Here is a 19151-nt window from a genome sequence, read left to right as displayed (position 1 = left end):
TCTCTCACACACCTGTACTTTGACTGAATGATAGTTGTACACAACACCTGAGCTTAAATCTATCCTGGACCCATCTTCCAATAATCAGAGATTGACTGAAGTCACCATTTCCCAACACTCCATTTGTATCTCCTCACCACCCCTTGAAGCCATCTCTTCCCTTGCTCTGTGACATATCACTCCCTAGGCTGTGAAGGCCCCAAAGCCCAAGATGCAGCTCTGAGGTTACTTAGGGCCACAGCAGCTGCCCAAAGCTAGCATGTTGAGAAGAACTCCGGGAGATGTGTGATGGCAACCTTGCAGGCTAAGAGAGAAATAGTGTGACCCAGTCCCTCACTTCCCATCAGCACCAGGGTACTTTGTCACTGAGCCTGGCTTATTGATGGACATTTCAATCTTTAAACCTTCAAACATATTAGTTGTGCAAACACCCATATTCAAAATATTACCCATGCTTCCCGGCCCAGCTTACGGAGCATATGCCCTAGGGAGATGGCCCCAATGACTCCATCTTCACGTTGTCTACCTTCCCACTCTTTAGGGGGTTAGAACCTCAGAGCTGGTGAGAAGCTCCCATAACCTCTGGACCAGTTGTTTTCAAAATGTGAAGTTCAATGTCTTTGTTCTTTAGTGTGCCATGGAGATCAGGCAGTGAGCAGGTAGGAATCCAGACCCTTTATCGCCACACTCCAATCAGCTCCACTTGTCTTTGTTTCACCTGCTGGGATTCTATGTAAGCTTTTGTTTGACCAAAGGGTTTCTTTTAAGGCAAAAATATTGAAAGCTGAAAGTCTAAACCAGTGTTTCTTAAAAGAAACAATATAGGTACATATAAAGAATGAAGGTTCCTTGGCTCCCTGCAAAGAAATTCTGATTCAGTAGGTGTGAAATAGGACTCAGAAAACTGCTTTATTGAAACCTGTCCATGGGTGAGAGGGGTTGACAGATGTTTCAAGGCCTGGGGAACATGCAAGCCCTCTTCTAGAGAACTCTCTGTCATGATGGGAGCACTATAGTGGTCATTACATGTGGCTACTGATGATTTAAAATGTGGCTGGTAAGATCGAGAAACTGAATTTAAAATTTTACTTATTTTTATCAAATTTAAGTAGCCACTTGTGGTTATTGGCTATCATCTGGGTGGTGCAAAACTAATATTTTCCCTATGAAAGGGCCTGCCCTGTAGCATCCTTAACAGGCAGACACACTTCCTTTGTTTGTTCAAAGACCTTTTTGCCTATACTGGAACAATCCCAAGTTGACTAGCATAAAGTAATTGGCCTATCTCACATTTATTATGTATCTGGGAATATATCAGGGGTGCCAAAAAATGTATACAAGTGGACACTTTGGTCAGCGTTGCTCAAGCAGTAGTTCACTGTAATCAGAAGTGTCTGGATGCTGATGGTAACTACATTGAGCACCTCTTGTAATTGCAGAAGTCAAATTAACTCATACTCATCTTTTGTTGGTGGTATATATTGAGTATTACAATTTTAATAGTTTTTTTTATTTTCTTAAGATGTGTATACAATTTTATGGCACCATCTGTATTGATAAACAAATTAAGGTAACTTTCTTCATAAAGCTCAGAATTGAGTAAGGAAGATTTCCATCAAGGAAATGGACCAGTGCAGTCATATCAAAGGATGCAAAGAGAATCTGATCTTGGCAGACTTGGTTTAATTCATTCTGGATCCTTCAGTTTCTGACCTCCATGATGCCTTTATGTCAGGTAAGGCTTTGCTTCAATAGTTAGAGTCACTGTGGAATTACAGCAACCACTTCCTGATGGGGCTATCACAGTGATGGAAGCATCGGCTCTGGAATGAGACAGCCTGGGTCCTAGTCCTCTGTCTAACCTTTTTAGCTGTGTGTCCTTGGGAAACTTACCCAAATTTTCTGTACCTCAGTTTCCTTATGTGTAAAATGAGGATAATACTCTTACTTACCTGTAGCCACTATTGTTTAGAGAAATGGGATAATGTATTCTAAGTGCTTCGGGCACTGCCTAGACGTAGTGAATGCCCAAAAATATTTATGTTTTTCAAGTTTCTCTAGCACAGTGGTTATGAGCATGAGTTCTGGAGCTCAGGAGCCTGGGTTACAATCCTGGGCCTGCCACTTACAGCCCCGACAACTTGGAGCGTTTCCTGAACATCTTTGTGCCTCAGTTTTCTCCTCTGTAAAACGTTTTTGTGGTTTTTTTTAATAGTAAAGATCACATAGAAAGGTTAATATACATAATTCACTTAATTGGCCTAGCTCCTGGTAAGTGCTATATCACCATTTATGTTTATTTGTACCCTTACTACTAATTGCTGGTTTCCTCTCTTCAGTCCATTTTGTCCAAGCCATCCTCCTATCCAGGGGTCAGAAAAATCTCTTGAAGGCATACATTTGACCACGTCACTTCTCAAAGTCTTTCCATATGTCCCTATCACCCTCATGTCCTTCCACCTTCTCGCCCAGCCTCACCTGTTGCTGGGCCCCCACCTTATATTCCCCCCTCTCCCCCTCCAAAAGCCCATGTGCTCCGAGCACACAGCGCCCTGCCAGTGTCATGCCTCGCTGCCTTTGCACGTGCTGCTGCCTCTAACTGAAACAGCCACCCTTTCATCCTTTTCCCTCAGTATGTTCCTCTTCAGTCTTCAAAGCTCAGCTGCCATCACGAGAACAAACTCTTTGTCATCTCCCATCTTGACCAGGCGAGGGTAGGCTTTCCATGTCCCTTATCACATGGCAGTGTGCTTATCTCTATCCTAATAATCAAATTGAGTGGTATTTTATACCGCCCCCCCCCACTAGAATGAGAAGACTCTGACTTCCGTAACTACATTCTTGGTAATTAGCATATGGTCTCATACTCAGTATAAATAACTCAGTAACTGAGAAACAAACAAAAAAAAGAAGTGAATGAGTTCCAGAAAAGAAAAGGATAGATATTTTCACTGAGAGCTTCCTCCCTTTATCCCTAGGTGAGCGACCTTCACTTATCACCAGGGAAAATTTAGAAATTCTAATTTGACAACCCTTCGAAAAAATCATGCAAGGAAAATGATAAGTCCATAGGTACAGTCTAGTGATCTTGAGGCGACAAAACAAGTTAATAACAGGTAGTTTATGTCAACATGCCAAGCATGGCTGCTTCTCAGACAACCCAACTCTGTTTAAGGCTAGAATGGGACATTTATTAAAAACACTAGCAAAGTCTGTCAAAGTGAGACTTTCATATCCATAATTCCTACCATCTGTAACATCTTATGTTACATAAGATCCCCAATTACCAGTAGCAGTGTTAATCCATCATCTGTCCTGAATATTTTTAGATGTTCTTTATACATTTTTACTTAGCTCTCCTTTCTGTTTTTGTAAGTATATGTTCTTTACTTGCCATAATTAATTTTATGCTGACTTTATCATATCAGGGGACTATCCAAAATCCTTTGGGAATAATTTTTCAGAAGTAGTATAGGGTGTAATAACAAGTTATATTGAAACCAAATTAAAAAAATGACAAGTCTCTTAATTAAGGAGAGGAAATCCAGTTTTCCTCTCCCATCATATAATATTACAAATAATAATTTCTTACAGGGTTATTAATTCTACCTAGATAAGAAGCCACTCAATAAGTCTGTGGTATTATTTTTAATAATGGGAAAGAAAAGAATATATTTTCAGGAAATTACTAATGCTAATGGTTTCAGAATGCATCTCTTCTATCAATTCTTAATCAGTACTAGAGTTATTTACTCTTCAAGTTCCAATTGGACATAAAAAAACAACTCTGAGTCAAATAAATATAAATTATTTACCATTTGTTAAATAAGGAGGTGTAGAACTGTACCTGTTTCTTTGGAAATGGTAATAATATCACATGTCCCTAAACAGAATCATGTGCCTTGTGAGGTATTGAGCTTCTCCTTGATACAAATCTAGCAGCAAAGACTAGATAGCATACTGCAAACAGGCTTAAAAGACAGAACTTATTTTTGGCACTTTACAAATGGAGATGCTTTTGTGTGTAATATACAGTACGAGTCCCCCAACCAGAACCCCCAGGCCTACCTGTGACATCACTAGAGGTTGTGGTGGATGGTTACCATGTGCATTGTCAGTGGTCTGTCTACCCAGGAGCCAAATCTCCCCACTTTTCTGTTTCCTGGCATCTATGCTTCCATGCACACACACACACACACACACACAAACACACACACACACACACACACACACACACACACAAAGAGACAAATCATGTATCTGTTTAATAGAGGTATAAAAAGAAGAAATATAAATTTAAAAAATTCATTCAAAGGAAATGGATATATCCACAGGTAAAAAGAAAATATTGAAAATTAAAAGACAATGATTTGTAGAAGTTTTTGCTAAGTATTTCTAAATGTGGATAAAATGTATTCTTTTCTATGAACACATAAACTACTAAAAACCAAGAGATGGAATCAATGGAATTGCGATAGATAAGAATGATATTGGGGATGGGAGGGCAATACATGGGGGGAGGGGGATTTTACTTTGTGAGGGTGAAAAGGATAACTATTGCATTGTTCTGTACACCTGAAACTAACAATAAAAAAAATAAAATAAAAAAATAAAAACCAAAAGAAATGCATAGTGTACATGAACAAGGCTCACAAAGAAGTCAAGAATATTGACTGGGAATATCTCCCTAAAACTGTGGACTGAAATGGTTTGTTAAGCAATTTGTTTCAGATCTTCAAACAACATATAATTCTTTAGTTTTTTAAAAGTTTGAGTCCACTCTCATCACTTTTATTTAACATTGCATTAAAGGTTTTAAGTAGTATTATAGGGCAAGAAGAAGAAATAAAAGGGATTCAGGTTGATAAAGAAAAAGTAAAATTGTCTTTATTTTCAGATAGTCTATGTTAAACATTTTATAAAATCAAAGAAGACCTAACTAAATGAGGACATTTACAATATTCTTGGATCATAAGATTTAGTGCTGTTAACATGCTCATTCTCCTAAATTAATGTGTAAATTCAAAGAAATCCCAAGAAAACCCCAGCAAGATTTTTTTTCAGTAGAAACCAACAAGCTGATTCAAATATTCCGATGGAAATGAAAGGACTAGACTAGCCAAAATTAATTTTTAAAAGAACAAAAGTGATTTTTTGTTTATAGAACACCAATGAACACAACTGAGAATATATTTCAGGAAGCTTGCTAAAAGCGGTAGTACGGTACAGACATTGTCAGATATATATCACAGAAAGCTGCGTGCAGGCTGTGTAGAGAACGGATTTAGAGGAAGGCGAGAGTAAAGTCTGAGTGATCTAAGGAAGAGATAATGAAGCTTGGAGAAAAGAAAGGAAAACAAACTGGGGAAATTTATAGTTTTTGAGAGATAGATAGAAAGAATATTCGTTAGGTCTCAACGATCAGCTGGAGGAGTAGGGGTAAAGAAGAAGGAAGACTTGTTCCTACGACTTTGGCTTGACTCTAAAGACATTGTGAAAATGAAAATGCGAGACGATGCCTGGGCCTTTCCAGAACTGTTTTCACCCCATGTTAATGCGACATTCAGAAATCCCGGGACAAAGAAAAAATGCTTTCCCAGCTACCTAACAACTTTATTTTTGGAACGAACGCATTATCTTTGATTAGCAGAGTTCTAGAGACAAAATAGGGTTTATAGGTTCCGGAATAAATGGTTGTGGGCTGTTAGGGCGCACGCCTAGATCGCTATCCAAGGTGCTGAATTGATTTGGCTAGTGATCGGAAGCTCTGCTTGTGCTGCTCTTCTGCCTGTGCCTCTGCTGGAGGAGCAGCCTTGTCCCAGACTGAGCAAGGCTTCATCTGACTAGCATGCCTGCCCTTGCGAGGACTAGCCAGCTCAGACTTTTGATCAAGACAACAGCCTGATTTCTCAGCTGGACTCCTGGCAGATGAGCTGCAAGCTGCAAGCTCCCTGTGTCCATGAAGGCTAAAAATATCCCGACAGGTAGGTAACTATTTCCTCCGGGAGTAAAACCAACCATCCAGAAGAGTAGAAAATTTGTTATTGTGGAGGGTTGTGAGCTGTACAAATTAATTCTTAGGGTTTCATTTGAGGGCCCTGAAATTTCCACTTTGCAGGCAGCTTCTATTTGCCACCAGCATATGTTGAACTGGTTCCTCTAAGGGACACATTTTGTGCTCGCAGGAACTTAAAATCTAGTGAAATAAGCAAACACATGATTAAAAATACTGCACAGTGGCTTATATTTAGCATCAAATAAGTTAAATACAGTAGGGACCAAGAAAAGGGAGGATTAACATGGACTGCAATAGTTAGGGAAACCTTCATGGAGGAAGGAGAGTAAGATCTGGGCCTTGATGTAGTTTAGGTAGACAGTGAGGAGGAGACTGTGTATTAATGACAGCATCATGGGAGTGGAAATGCCCACGGCACATTATGGAGATAATAAGTACTCACCTGGTTCAACCTGGAGCTCTCTATCCTTTCATCCCCCTGCCTACATTTCCATATAACACCACCACCATTTCACCCCTCCCACAATGATTACATTATTTCTTCCATTCAAAATATGTCTTTCATACAAAATTCTTTCAAGTATTTCTTTCAAACATTTGGAAGAAAATTTCATAGCTATTACCAAGTACTTTTGGTATTTTCTAGAGACATGCCTCTTCAAGGTGTAAGGAACCTTTTACGACTCCTGCCCCTCAAGTCACAGCATTGAAGACGTCAGCTCTTTGGTGGCTTAGGAATGGTAAATAAAATACAACTCCTGACTTGAAACAAAACCTGTCATGGTGCAAACAAGGACAATTAAAAAATCAACAGAAAGTGCAGGCAGAGAGAAGGAGGAATCTGGAAATGTGCTATTTACTATTTGATAGGAAAAACTGGATGATTTCATAGAGAAAAGGCTTTAAGTGAGCTTTTAAGAATTTTCAGCATGAAAGACTCTTTTTTTCCAAAATTCTGGGACTTATCTATAATCCCACTTATCACAATTTCAGAGGTATTCTGATGGAGGCATTTTGCAAAAGGTAATTTCAGAACATCCATCTCTAACACTTTCAGGATCTCTAAACTTTGCATAAGACAAAACAGGCAAGAGAAGAGCTACAGAAGAAAAATACAGTCTCAGGAACTTGATGTGACCAGGGCAGAAAAGCTCTTCATTGCAGTTCGACTTCTGAGCTGAAGCAGACAGAATGGCCGAGATGCGTCATTATTTACGAAGAGGTATCACATAGGTACGATCAGCAGGAGTTTTCTACTAATAGAGATCGGGATTTTGGCATTGGATAGACTAATGGATTTAATGGATATGAATAGTTTAAGTAAATTAATCACTATTATTTAGTATTATCTAATCAGTCACTTAATTTATGATGAGTAAGTATACTACAGTCCTTTCAAACAGCAAACACCTGGGAATTCTACCTACTCGTTGATTACCCAAAGCATGAAATCAGAGGGAAATAGAAATTGCAGTATTCACCAGGTTTCGTGAATGGGGCCAGCTGCATTCCTCATCCCCATTCTTCTAAGAGACCTCTGGTTAAAAATCAACGTTTTGGCTGGTATGAAGGGTATTCAATACTTCACTAGCCTTCTTCCAATCACACATATATTTTACTCCTCATTTTTTCCTGTCTTTGACTTTCAACACTCATTTATTTCTCTCTCTCTCTCTCCCCCCTCTCCTCTCCTCGCCTTCCAGCTCTTCACTTATAATTTCACCATATGTCAATTTACAGAAACTTTTCCATTCCTATTCATTTCTCTTTATATTTTGAATAAGGGCATCATGGAAGGACTCCTGGGGACTCGGATCTATTGAGAATATACACAATTAGGTCTCAGATGATCAGCTTAAAAGGTGTAGGCATTAAAAGTAATGCTCTAGAACAGTTTCAATGTTCAATAGTTCAGAGAATAGTTTTAGAACTAAGATTGCCTGGAAAATGTACTTACGTGAAGTAGGTTATTTGCTGATTTTGCCAAATCTGTAAAGTACTACTGTACTCAAAAGAATGGTTGAAAGGGCATTTATTAGGGTTTCTCAGCCTCCTTGGACAAGTAGGCCTCATGCATTTCTAGATATCAATCATGTCTGTTTATTTTATGCATTTTTTCTAACGAAGAGTCTTTGCTGAATACAAAAAGCAGTACATTTTGAGTATTTCATGTTGTATATAAAGAAACTGAGGCATAGGAAGGTCAAAGGCAGATAGTATGATTTCCTGGTCCCCAGAACAGTTGCTTAGCAAACACCTATGTTTAGCATGTATCCATGATCATGTGCTTATCACCTACTCAGCCTTGAACATCATATAAAATAGAGGTGTATTTTTAAATATATGTACCAAACTTTAATTTTCATTTCACACCCAAAACTTTTGTACAAAAAGAGGCAAAGCAGGCAAAAAAAAAATTACAATGACTTTAGCAAAAAACGTATGACAACTTTAAAACAGCATTGTGTATGCAACAGCCTTTATAAATGTAGTGGGACAATTGAGATCCAAAGTGTTTGTTTCTTGAAGATAAAATTCCAATATTTATTATTAACATCTAGAAAAACGCACAGCTGTCTAGCATACAAGATTGAATGAGAAGTCTCTGAATTCTACTGAACAAGGATCCAAAAATTAAATAGGTTTCATTTTTATTTTGAGAAAGCATAAAATTATTTTTAATTAAATGTGACGATGTATCAAAAATTTCAGTTCACCATTAATATCTTGATATAATGGTGATGACTAGGGGCAAAGGTTGATGAAGCATGATATTAACTAAAAGTTCAAATACAGTATTCAGGACTCTTTTTGGTTGTTAATGAACACCCCAGCCAGAATGAGTCATCACAATTCAAACATTCGTTGCCATTTTTGTTTTTACTTCGAATTCCTCGTGGCACATGAAAGGTTTCTAAGAACAAAGCTATAATGCCAAAATAGCAGTGCATCTGAGAAATGTAATGTCCACCTTGTTGCTTGCCCAACAATAAATATCCAAGTCATGGAAAATACTGTTTATTTGAAAACTATGAGACATCAAATATGAAATATAGTGAACATTATATTAACATGGACGCTGCCGCTAGCACTTTCCTCTGAACCACCCATGGGTGTTGGACACATGTGCATGCAGCACAAAAGAACATGATTGTTCAAGACTCCTGATGCCTACAGGACAGTCTGTTGAAAGAATGTGTCTCCCACAACAGCTCTGGAGTGGACCCAAGGTCCCTCACCTGTTAGTGATCACAGACATTCAGTGTACCTGTCCGGCTGATAATCAGAGCCAACAGTCCAGACCCCGGGCTTCTGAGAATCCACGTCCAGGTGAGGTGGCTTTCAGACAAGATGCCCTGGCTAAATTGGGGCAGGCCAGCAGCCCCTCCATTGTGTTTGGTCCCGTTTGATAGAAAGACTAATTAAAAGTTATAAACATGCTCATCTATTCTCTCTGCAAGTCCATTCCTCTATGCAAGACTTAGTGTCCTCACCCGATACAGGAAGAACATGGACCCAGTGATGATAAACATTCAGTGCCTCTGTATTTCTCTAGTCTTGACAGTTGTTGCCCAAGGACGACATGTGGCTGCTGAATAGAAGAACGTTTAAGATGAATATTTAATGAATGAGTTCGCCCAGCGTTAATCCTGTTTTCTGACTTCCTCTGGGATTTTAGAATCCCTAGGTTTGAAAAGGTCTTGAAGCCACTGAGTGCATTTCTGTTCTGATGCAAGAACCCCTCCTCCCCCTCCCCCTCCCCCCCCCACAAGCAGCTGTACTGGTTCAGCTTGAAAAGCTTTAAGGAAAAGGTCTTTCCTCTAGCTGTTGACTGGCATTTAAGATACAGACGGTGGAACCTGTTCTGCCACTGGACTGGATTTCTTTGTTAAAAACAAAACAAAACAAATGTATGACTCCCCTTTTCTTGGAGGACTCAAGGGAATTCTATCTGGCCACTAACACCTGGAAAGCAATGGTGTGACAGCTCATGTCTTGGGACATTGTGAATGATGCCAAACTCTGATGTACCCAGACCTAACTTCTGGAATTATCTTTCACTGGGTACCTCTTCCCATCTATCAGAAATAGGTAGATAATTATGTAGTCCAGACTGAGGAGTTATTTTAAAGTATCCAGTCTCATCCCATAATATGTATGCATAGGCCATATGGTAAAAAAGAAAGAGCATGGAATCAGGAGTGAGGTATCCTGGGTTCTAGGCCAACATTAGGTTGGGCGAAGTGGAAGGGGGGTGTCCTGTTTGACTTCATCCTCTGTCTTTTTCCACTGGAGATTAGATTTGCAAGATTCCATTTTGAGCTTTGATCTGCAGACAGAATGCTTCTAGGCTTTGTCATGTCATTAATCATCATGATAAGGTGGGGTGATGCTTACTGGACTCTCCTTACTAAGGAAGAACATAGGAGTCAGTCATTTTAATGACTCATAGCCTTATAGGGCTCTTGGAGATTATCTGTTTCCACTGCCCATTTTATGGGTGAGAAAGGGAAGACACAGAGCGCTTAGGTGAATGTCCCAAGATCCCGCTGAGAGTCAGTAGGGCTAGCACTGAATGCAGGAGCTCCCATCAGGCTTTACAAGTTGCAACAAGCTAGCAACGGGGTCAGGAAGCAGCGGCCTTTTAAATAAATCCCAGGTAACCAGAAGACACAGATGCTTTTCTCCCTCCAAACCGGCCCCCGCCCCCAGTTTTCTGGTAATCAATGAAGTGCCCTAGACCTCTTAGGAGGGGCCATGTGCCCAGCACTCTGCAAACAACTGTAATATCAGCAAACTTACCCACGATTTCAAAGCCAGAGCCCCATTCCTTGCCCCTGTGAACACAGAGGTGAAGCAGAGGGATGACGGTCCTGTTGCCTGGGTGCCCCTCTTCCTCCCAACTTGTCCCCCACTTCCAAGACAACCACCTTCATTAGCCCACCTATGGCAGCACACCTATCTATTGTTGCTTCTCTCCCACGAACTAACTCAAACATAGGTGATTTTCCTCTTGTAAAATTGAAAGGGAACTTAAGAGGAATATAAATCTAGACAGAAAGGGAATATGCTGATGAATAAAATACGTGCCAACAGAAAGGCTGCACGTGTGGCTCGCAATCTGAGGGAAGTGACGGGGTGTGTTGAATTCAAAACACTTGGGTTGGAGTCTCCACATGCATTTGTCTTTTCTTGGATTCCTCTCTCTCCCTCTGCCAGGGTAACAGTTATGTTTCTTATAGCTGAGCTGACACAGGAAATCAAATACTACTTTGTGTTTCTATAACTATACTTCCCAGAGAGATTACACACCTAGAAGTAAAACAATACCACAAACTATTAGCGATTTCTGATTGCTACAGGTGTAGTTAAGGGACTCCAGTAGCGAATGTCAAAGTCTCCAAATTTTGCCTTTGCAGAAGGCAGTGTTGTTTTAGACATCAAAGGTAAGGCTCTCGAGTCAATTTATGCACTGCTGGGTTGAGTCAGTCAAGATACAAATTAAGGTCCATATATTTCAGTGACAAGAAGGAAACGGTTATGTAAATACACAAGTATTAACATCAATCTGTATTAAATTATGTAAACATATACATCTTCTGAGGTCAGTACATAGATCCTCTTCATTGAGCAGAGCCTTACTGAAGCATTGCTCGAATCTGTTTGGAAGTCGATTCATCATTCAAGTGCTTTGTAGTGAACCTGGATGGAGAGAAAATTATGGAGTTCAGTGTGTAAATAGTGTTCTGTGAAAGCTTCGATAATGATGTACCAGCCCATCTTGGGAGACACGGTTGAGATTTATAAATCAAACTTAGTCTTGGTTCTTTAGACAGAGAGCCACATTTCAATGCCTAGAGTATTCTCAGGCAGATTGAATAGTTGATTCTTCCTTCCAAAGGAATTTTGTATTATGGTTATTAAACAAGTAGATCAAATAATCAAATAATTACACAGAGGAAATACAAGACATCTCATTTTCCAAGGAGGGAGACTTCACATTATTGAGTGCAGCATCTTGGCCATCTAAGCTACCCCTGTGAAGCCATGAATCTCAAAATATGGTTTGCATAGCAGCGCTACCCAACACTTAAACATTTATGGTCTTCTGTTTTCCTGGAAGCGCTTATCCCTATTGCCACCACAAGGGGGAACAAATGCAGGTGAACAAACCAAAAAGAAGGGATGCAATCTGCATCCTCTCATTTCCCTGTTGTAGAAAGAGTTTAGGAAAAGGAAGGAAAGGAGAATTAACATGTAATACAACCTTACCATGTCCCAGGTTCTCTTTCATTTCACTCATACTACCTCTTTGCAGGAGGTTCTTTGCCTCCGTTTTACAGATGACAAAACTGAGATTCAGAGAGGGTCAATGACCCATTCTTGATGACAAAGATGGCAATGCATGATTTGTGAACAACTTGTGACTTCTGACTTGGACCCAGGTCTGGCTGCCCCCAAAGCCTGTGCACTCTCACTTTATCACAGAGCCTACAGTGACACAAATGCCAGCACTCACAGGGGACCCACAGCCCACCACAGTGCTCTGCTCTCCAAGTCTTGCTTCACTGAATAAAGCTGGGGAGTTCAAAAGCTTCAGTAGCTGAAGTCTTCTTACTGAGTATGGAAAGCCAGCTTTCTGAGAGATGGCATGACTGGAGAAAATGTTGGTTGACCCACAGATTCTGGAAAGCTCTAATACTAATGCTACGTCTGCTCTGAAGAATGATGACTTAGAAGTGCCACCAAACAGGATCAATCTCAGTGTCTAGTTTATTCATCTCATGTGCATCTCAGTTTCTTCACTTATTAAATGGGGATAATAGATCAGCCTTCCTTCTTTGAGTTGTGATGATTAAATGGGACAATGTGGAGCAGAAAACGTAAGTGTTGTACATAGGTAGAAGATTATTGATCCATTCCACTTATATTATTGAATGCTTACTGCATGCACAGCGTTGAGGGGAATCAAAGATGAATGAGACTGCAGGGACGATAAACCTTTCAGACTGCAATCCCGTATTGGAATGGCTTACGCTTGGTATGATTTGACAAATTCCTGTAGATGTGTCACAGCTAAAAAAACAAGGCTCTCTTCCTTGAAATGGACCAAGACATGTATTCTTGGGAAGAGAGGCAGGCGTGGGTGTCTACACAATGGGGAGCAGGGTTCTCAGTATTGGCAGCTGCATAGATGAGGGAGCTTCTGAACAAACATACAAATGCCAAATGGGTGCTTGAACCCCCAACCGAGAGTTTCTAATTCATGCGGTCTGGGTGGACCCTAAGCATCCGTGTTTTCATAAACTACCCACATAATTCTCAAGTGCAGACAGGTTTGGGGACCACTGGTGAAGGGGGAAGCGAGACCTGGGAAGCTACTTCATCTGATGAGGCCCTACTCTTACGGTTACAACCACAAAGCAGTGTGACCTGCACTTTGCCCATGACCTGCGGGGTCACCCAGGCCCAGGTTTAGGTCCGAGTTTGGCCATCAGCTATGAGAATTTTGGCAAGTTATTTAACTTCTCTAAATCTCAGTCTTCCATCTGTAAAAAGGAGATGATAAAAGTGGTGCTGACCTCAACAGGTTGTTGAGAGACTAAATATGTTAAAACACACAAGGAGTGAAGCCTGGTGTTCCAGCCCTCAGTCCATTAGGACAGCATCTAAATCTGCAATGGATCTGAAGGGTTGGCTCCCCTGGCAGGTCCACCACAGGCTCACCTGAGGGCATTCAGCAGCCCCTCCACACTGTCCGGGGCCTGTTCCTTCAAAACCTTTATGCAGCCTTTCATCTAGGAGGAGAAAGCACAACATTTGTTAATATCCTAGTAAGTCTGTCCAATGACATCTGTCCATTGTGACATCTGTCCATACTAATATCACATTCTTTTTGCCCGCAGAAATCAAACATAGAAATGATCAAGAGACCTTCCTACCCCATCAGGCCAGTGAGTTTCTCCTCTGGGCTTCTAGAAGGTTCTATATCAGTTTTGATAGTATATTGCAATGGAATATTTTCCATATCTGGCATTTGGGGACAGAGATTTGAGCCTCTGATCTTGTTTTATGCTCCAGAGCCAAGTGCAGGGCTTTTCCTCCAGCAGGTGCTCAGTGGAAAGCGACTGAATGGATTACAAACCTGATAATTTTATGCCACCCCTCTGCCTGGAATGCTTCCCCTCCTTTAGCTGTTTGACTGGCAAACTCTAAACAAGAGTTTTCAGACTCACTTGAAAATCACCAATGCCAGAAAGCCTCTTCTGACTGCTTTACCTTCACCAGGTAGAAATAACCAAAACTTCTTTGTATTTTCTGGCATTTATCAGAGAACCTTGGAGACTGTAGGGCCCAGATAACTCCCCCTAGACCAGGAGAGGATTGGTGAAGAACAGCGTGGAGGCAGGTTGACGGGGTTGTATCCATGCTTGCTTGTTGAGTGTCCTCATGAACTTAGGAAAGTGTCTTAGCTTTTTGTGACCTTGGACTATAGTTCATTCATAATTTGGGAAGATCATGACAACTAAATTTATATAGATCACAATATATTATGCACATCTTAGATTTTATTTATTTATTTTTTATAAAGGAAGAACCTTTCTGCAAACAATGAAGTCACTCATTTTAAACTCACATGTTCATGCACTATATTAGATTGGGGTACATTAAGGATCTCTTTTATAATGGTCACCTATAAACATTTTCTGTGGGTATACTTCTGGGATGTCAGAAGTTTTCCTTAAAGACCTGACAAACTCTGATAGATTGATGGAGGCAGCCAAGGCACAGGGGTGTGAATCATTCGGGGTCATGTATAGGCTCATCATGAAAGAATGTCATGGTGAACCAGAGATGTCAATCATGAGTGCAAGATGGGTTCAAGCTCAGAGATGCAGAGATTTGGTCCCTCTCCCAATGGAGCTCCTAGTCTAGTGGGAGAAGAGAGACAAATAGCTCACCATTATAGTGTGATATCTGCTCTTGTAAAAACATGTCAAAGGAGCAATGGGAACATGGATTAGAAAGGGGCGAAAGCACCCTTTGGGAATTTCTAGCTCTGTTTTGCTCTGATTAAAGTCTTGGGTATGAATAATAAGATGTGGTCAGGGATGTAGCCAGGGCCAGATTCAATGTGGGTTTAATAGTATGTTAGGGAGTTAGGGGCTTTTATCTATAGAAAACACCTCGATAGGTGTTAAACAACCCAGCAACGTGACTATATGGACATGGGCCAGAGGAAGCCAGACTGGAGATAGGAGGACCAGTGAGGGCCCCTGAGGGTGTGGAGTGTGAGATTAGCAGTGAGCATGGGGAATCAGGAGATATGGGAGGATTCATCTGAGGTCCAGTCCTTAAGACTCGGTGGCTTGACAAGACATGGGGGTGAAAAGGAGAGAAGAAGACGATTTCTAGATCCTAAGAGACAATTCCAGGCTTCTGACTTTGAGACTACGTTGGAAGAAGGTGAAATACTAGAAACAAGAATGCAGGAGGAGGAACAGCTTTGTGGGCCAAGGATGACCTTTGATTTGAGGATGGCCATGTTTCAGGTATCAGAGGTGAGTCTGGAATTCTGGGTACAGTTGGGGCTAGCGACCGGGCTTATGGAGTGACTCCTTATTGGATCACTCCATACAATTCTAAGGAAATCAGGTGAAAGTGCCATCTCATTCTAGTCTGTTTTTCCTGGCACCCAAGAATAGAATCTATTCTCTCAATGACATGTACCCCGCCTGGGCCTCGGCAATTTTGCTCTGATTATTCCTTCTGCCTGAGAATTTTCCTTCTTTCTGCCCATTTGGTAAAATCCTATCCCTTCTTCAAAGTTTACCTCAAAGGGTGATGGTCCACCATCACCATCTGTCTCTGCCTCTAAGCAGAGTGAGTGTCTCCCTCACCCGGGTTTCTAGAGCTCACTGCACATCTATTTTGCACTCCAGTGTATGTTCTTCATAAATGCATAAATTGGAACAGTACCAATTTCAGGGCCTCATAGGTCAATATTTGTTTTTTCACAGTGGATGCCGATACCCTAAGGATTTATAAACCCAGGGCATGTAACTGCTGGCTTAGAAGCAGACTAGAAGGGGGCCCTTTATGTCATCAGAGAAGATGGCCCATCAAACGCATGCTGTGTTTGGTAAACCCCAAACTTTCTTAGAGATACATATACTTCAATATGAATAAGCCTTCCTTAGAGGCCTCCATGAACAAATAGGCTTCATCAAGACGATGCATTGTTTGATTTACCATTATGTAATGTTCACGACCTCAACAGAAAGACTCAGTAAATGATACGCAAGGACAAGCTTTTTAAAGGTAATGGCTATAAGGAATAACGGTACCTAGTGTATTTTTAAGTATTGACTCTGTGACAAGTTAACAAATGCCTATGGTAAATGAGGATGTCCTATGAGTGAGTACCAGGTAATAAACTCAATCCATATTCAAATGATATTCACGGAGTTGTTAATAGAGTTATTTATACTCAGTCTATAGTATAAAAATGTTAAAGCCTCACAAAGAACACAGTAAAAATACTTATTGGTATGCAAAATTTCCATAATATATTGTTATAGAAATTAAATGTCTTTTAAAAATAAAATTTATAGCAGGGTGTTAATTTGGTAACTATGTACAACATCTACACGCTAACATGAATATAAACAGAAAGGAAGTATATATGCTAACATATTGACAGTGGTCATCTGTCTATTATCTGACTACAGGTAAATTTAATTTTCTGTATTTTGATTTCCTGTATTTTGTAAAATTTTTCAGACTAAATATTTATTTTCTTGGTAATTTGAAATAAATTATATTAAAAATAATGAAGACTCTGTGAAGAACCATGACTAGTTGTGCTAGGAAGCCAGAACCTCAAAATGAGTAATTCAGGTTGCATTTTTAATTGATAAACGTTCTTACGCTCTGCAGACTCACGGCCCCTCTGGGCATGTAGACTTTCTGTCTGCACAGGACTGAAGCGTCAAAGATGTTGTTCTGTCCAGATGAATGAGCATAGTGCGCCACCTAAACTCAGCCGTGTCAGATAAGTTAGTACCAAGAGGTCCTCTTCTGTACTTAAGAGGCTTTAAATTACTACCTGGGATACACTACTGGGGGATGCTGCAGGCAAGTGCTGGGCTAAGAGAAGGCACGCGCTATCCCATTCTCAATTGGAAATCACTTGCACGCCAAAATCATTTGTTTGCCAATTATATTCATTCATTCATTCATTCAGTCAGCAAGTGCTCCATCTAGCATTTATTTATTTATAATAGTACCCATGCTTTATGTGCCAAAGACACTGCTAGGCACTAACTCAGACATTAGGTGTATAGATAATGGTCTCTGCTCTTGTCAACAAACTAGAAGTCTGTGAGGGAGTTGGAAAATCCAATATGGTAGGTGCTCTGGGGGCCAGAGGAGAAGGAAGGCCCTCATCCATGCAGGACACAGGATGAAGGGACATTTGCGGAGTGTCTTAAAGGAATCCACCCATCAGAGAAGAGGAAGGGATTTCTGGGCAGGGAAAAGGGCTCAAGCATGTTCCAATGACAAGAAAACACATGGGTATCAGGTGGAGTAACTGGTAAGGGTGGCAGTAAAGAAAGTTGGAATGTTGTTTTGGGATTTGACCATGGTGTTTTGTAATCCAGTATTTCCTAATGCTTTTCACATTAAGATGCATATAATGTATTAAAATACATTTATATGGCACTGGGTAAATGGAAGGGGGAGACAGTTCATCTGTTCAGCTCCTACATGCTGAGGGGATCAGCGCCTCCATGTTCCTGCAAAGTGTTTGAGGTTGGGTGTTTTACTGTAAGTGCATGAAAAATACTAGACTTCTTGCTATGAGGAGAGCTGCCACGTGGGGCCTGCACCTTGGAGAGATCACTCTCAGCAGAAGATGGAGGAGAGACAGACAGAAAAGCAAAGTCTGTTGGGCAGCATTTGTGAACTCTCACTTGGAAAGCACATTTATGACTATCCTTACATCGATTTTGGACGTCTTGCAGAAAGCTCCCACAGGGTGGACGTGGTCGTAGAGGATGATGACCCCAACCATCACCCTCATGCAGAACATCAGTGTTTCTTCGCTCGTAAACCTGCTCCTGTACTCCCTGGAAGAGAGATGAAATGGCAGCGGTGTTACATCCTGGCCCAAGCGCATTTGTTTCTGGCTCCACAACTGGCTACTTTAGACTCCTCCAATCCTCTCTTGAGAACAATCCCAGACCTGCAACAACCGGGTTAATATGCTCTTATAGAAACCCATGATGATAATTCTCCTTGAATCTATCCAACTAGCAATTCAGTGTGAAAATAAGGTAAATTAGAGGGCAGTAAATTCTCTTCTCTTCTGCCCTTCAGCGAGCCAGCTCATCATGTACATCACACCCCTACCCATCAATCTTGAATATTTTATAGCAGGTCCCTCTGGCTGTCCAAGATTATAGAGAATAATGGCTTCATTATGGAGAAAAAGAATCAAGCTCATTTCCACAGAGCAGTTATCGTGTCTCTAGTCAGGGTAAGTTCCTTTGTTAAGATACAGGCTGCAGATTGAATTAAACTGGCAAAGATACCTAAAAAAACGATGTACCATTTATTGGGCTGAGAGTATTTGTGAAGTTTAAATTTTGTTCACATACCTTGACAGGGTCTCTGATGATTCGGATAATTCAGGCCAGTACTAGAGGCTTTCTTAATATCTTTCATTATAAATTGACCCCCCTCCAATGAAGATGATTACTGTTTTTGTCATGGAATAAATCCTAACTTTGGTATAAGTGAAATATTTGAAATTAATGCCATCTTATACATGAACGGGACATCAAATTTTACAAGGCATTCTTGGTGCCTTTGGGCCTCCCAAACACTCTGCAACTTGGATGGCATTATGGGAAGATTATCACATGAGGAAACCAAGGCCCAGGCTGTTTGGACCACTTGTCTGTGGGCCCAGAAGATGCTACAGATGTAAGTGGAACACTGACTTTTGAATGTGGATTTCCTCATTGCCATGCTGCCTCACCCTCAAGAACCTCAATCATTTTTGAAATCTAGCAACTAGTTTAAATACAAAGAAACTGAGAGAGAAAGAGAGAGAGAGAGAGAGAGA

General features: G+C 40.7%; 1 protein-coding gene across 1 annotated transcript in view; it reads right to left on the bottom strand.

The window, feature by feature from the left end:
• Positions 1 to 8031: 8031 nt before the first annotated feature.
• CYRIA (CYFIP related Rac1 interactor A) overlaps positions 8032 to 19151 on the bottom strand; it is a 16625-nt gene continuing 5505 nt past the window's right edge. Inside the window, exons 4-6 of the mRNA XM_019655771.1 lie at positions 18024 to 18150; positions 13745 to 13815; positions 8032 to 11719 (exon numbers count right to left, since the gene is read on the bottom strand). Coding sequence (XP_019511316.1) covers positions 11656 to 11719; positions 13745 to 13815; positions 18024 to 18150 — 262 coding nt within the window. The 3' untranslated portion in view covers positions 8032 to 11655. The remainder of the gene's footprint in view (positions 11720 to 13744; positions 13816 to 18023; positions 18151 to 19151) is intronic.

The sequence above is a fragment of the Hipposideros armiger genome, unplaced genomic scaffold, assembly GCF_001890085.2.
Source record: "Hipposideros armiger isolate ML-2016 unplaced genomic scaffold, ASM189008v1 scaffold_0, whole genome shotgun sequence".
Taxonomy (NCBI): Eukaryota; Metazoa; Chordata; class Mammalia; order Chiroptera; family Hipposideridae; genus Hipposideros; species Hipposideros armiger.
Note: the sequence above shows the minus strand (reverse complement) of the source record. Positions and strands in the feature narration are given on the sequence as shown.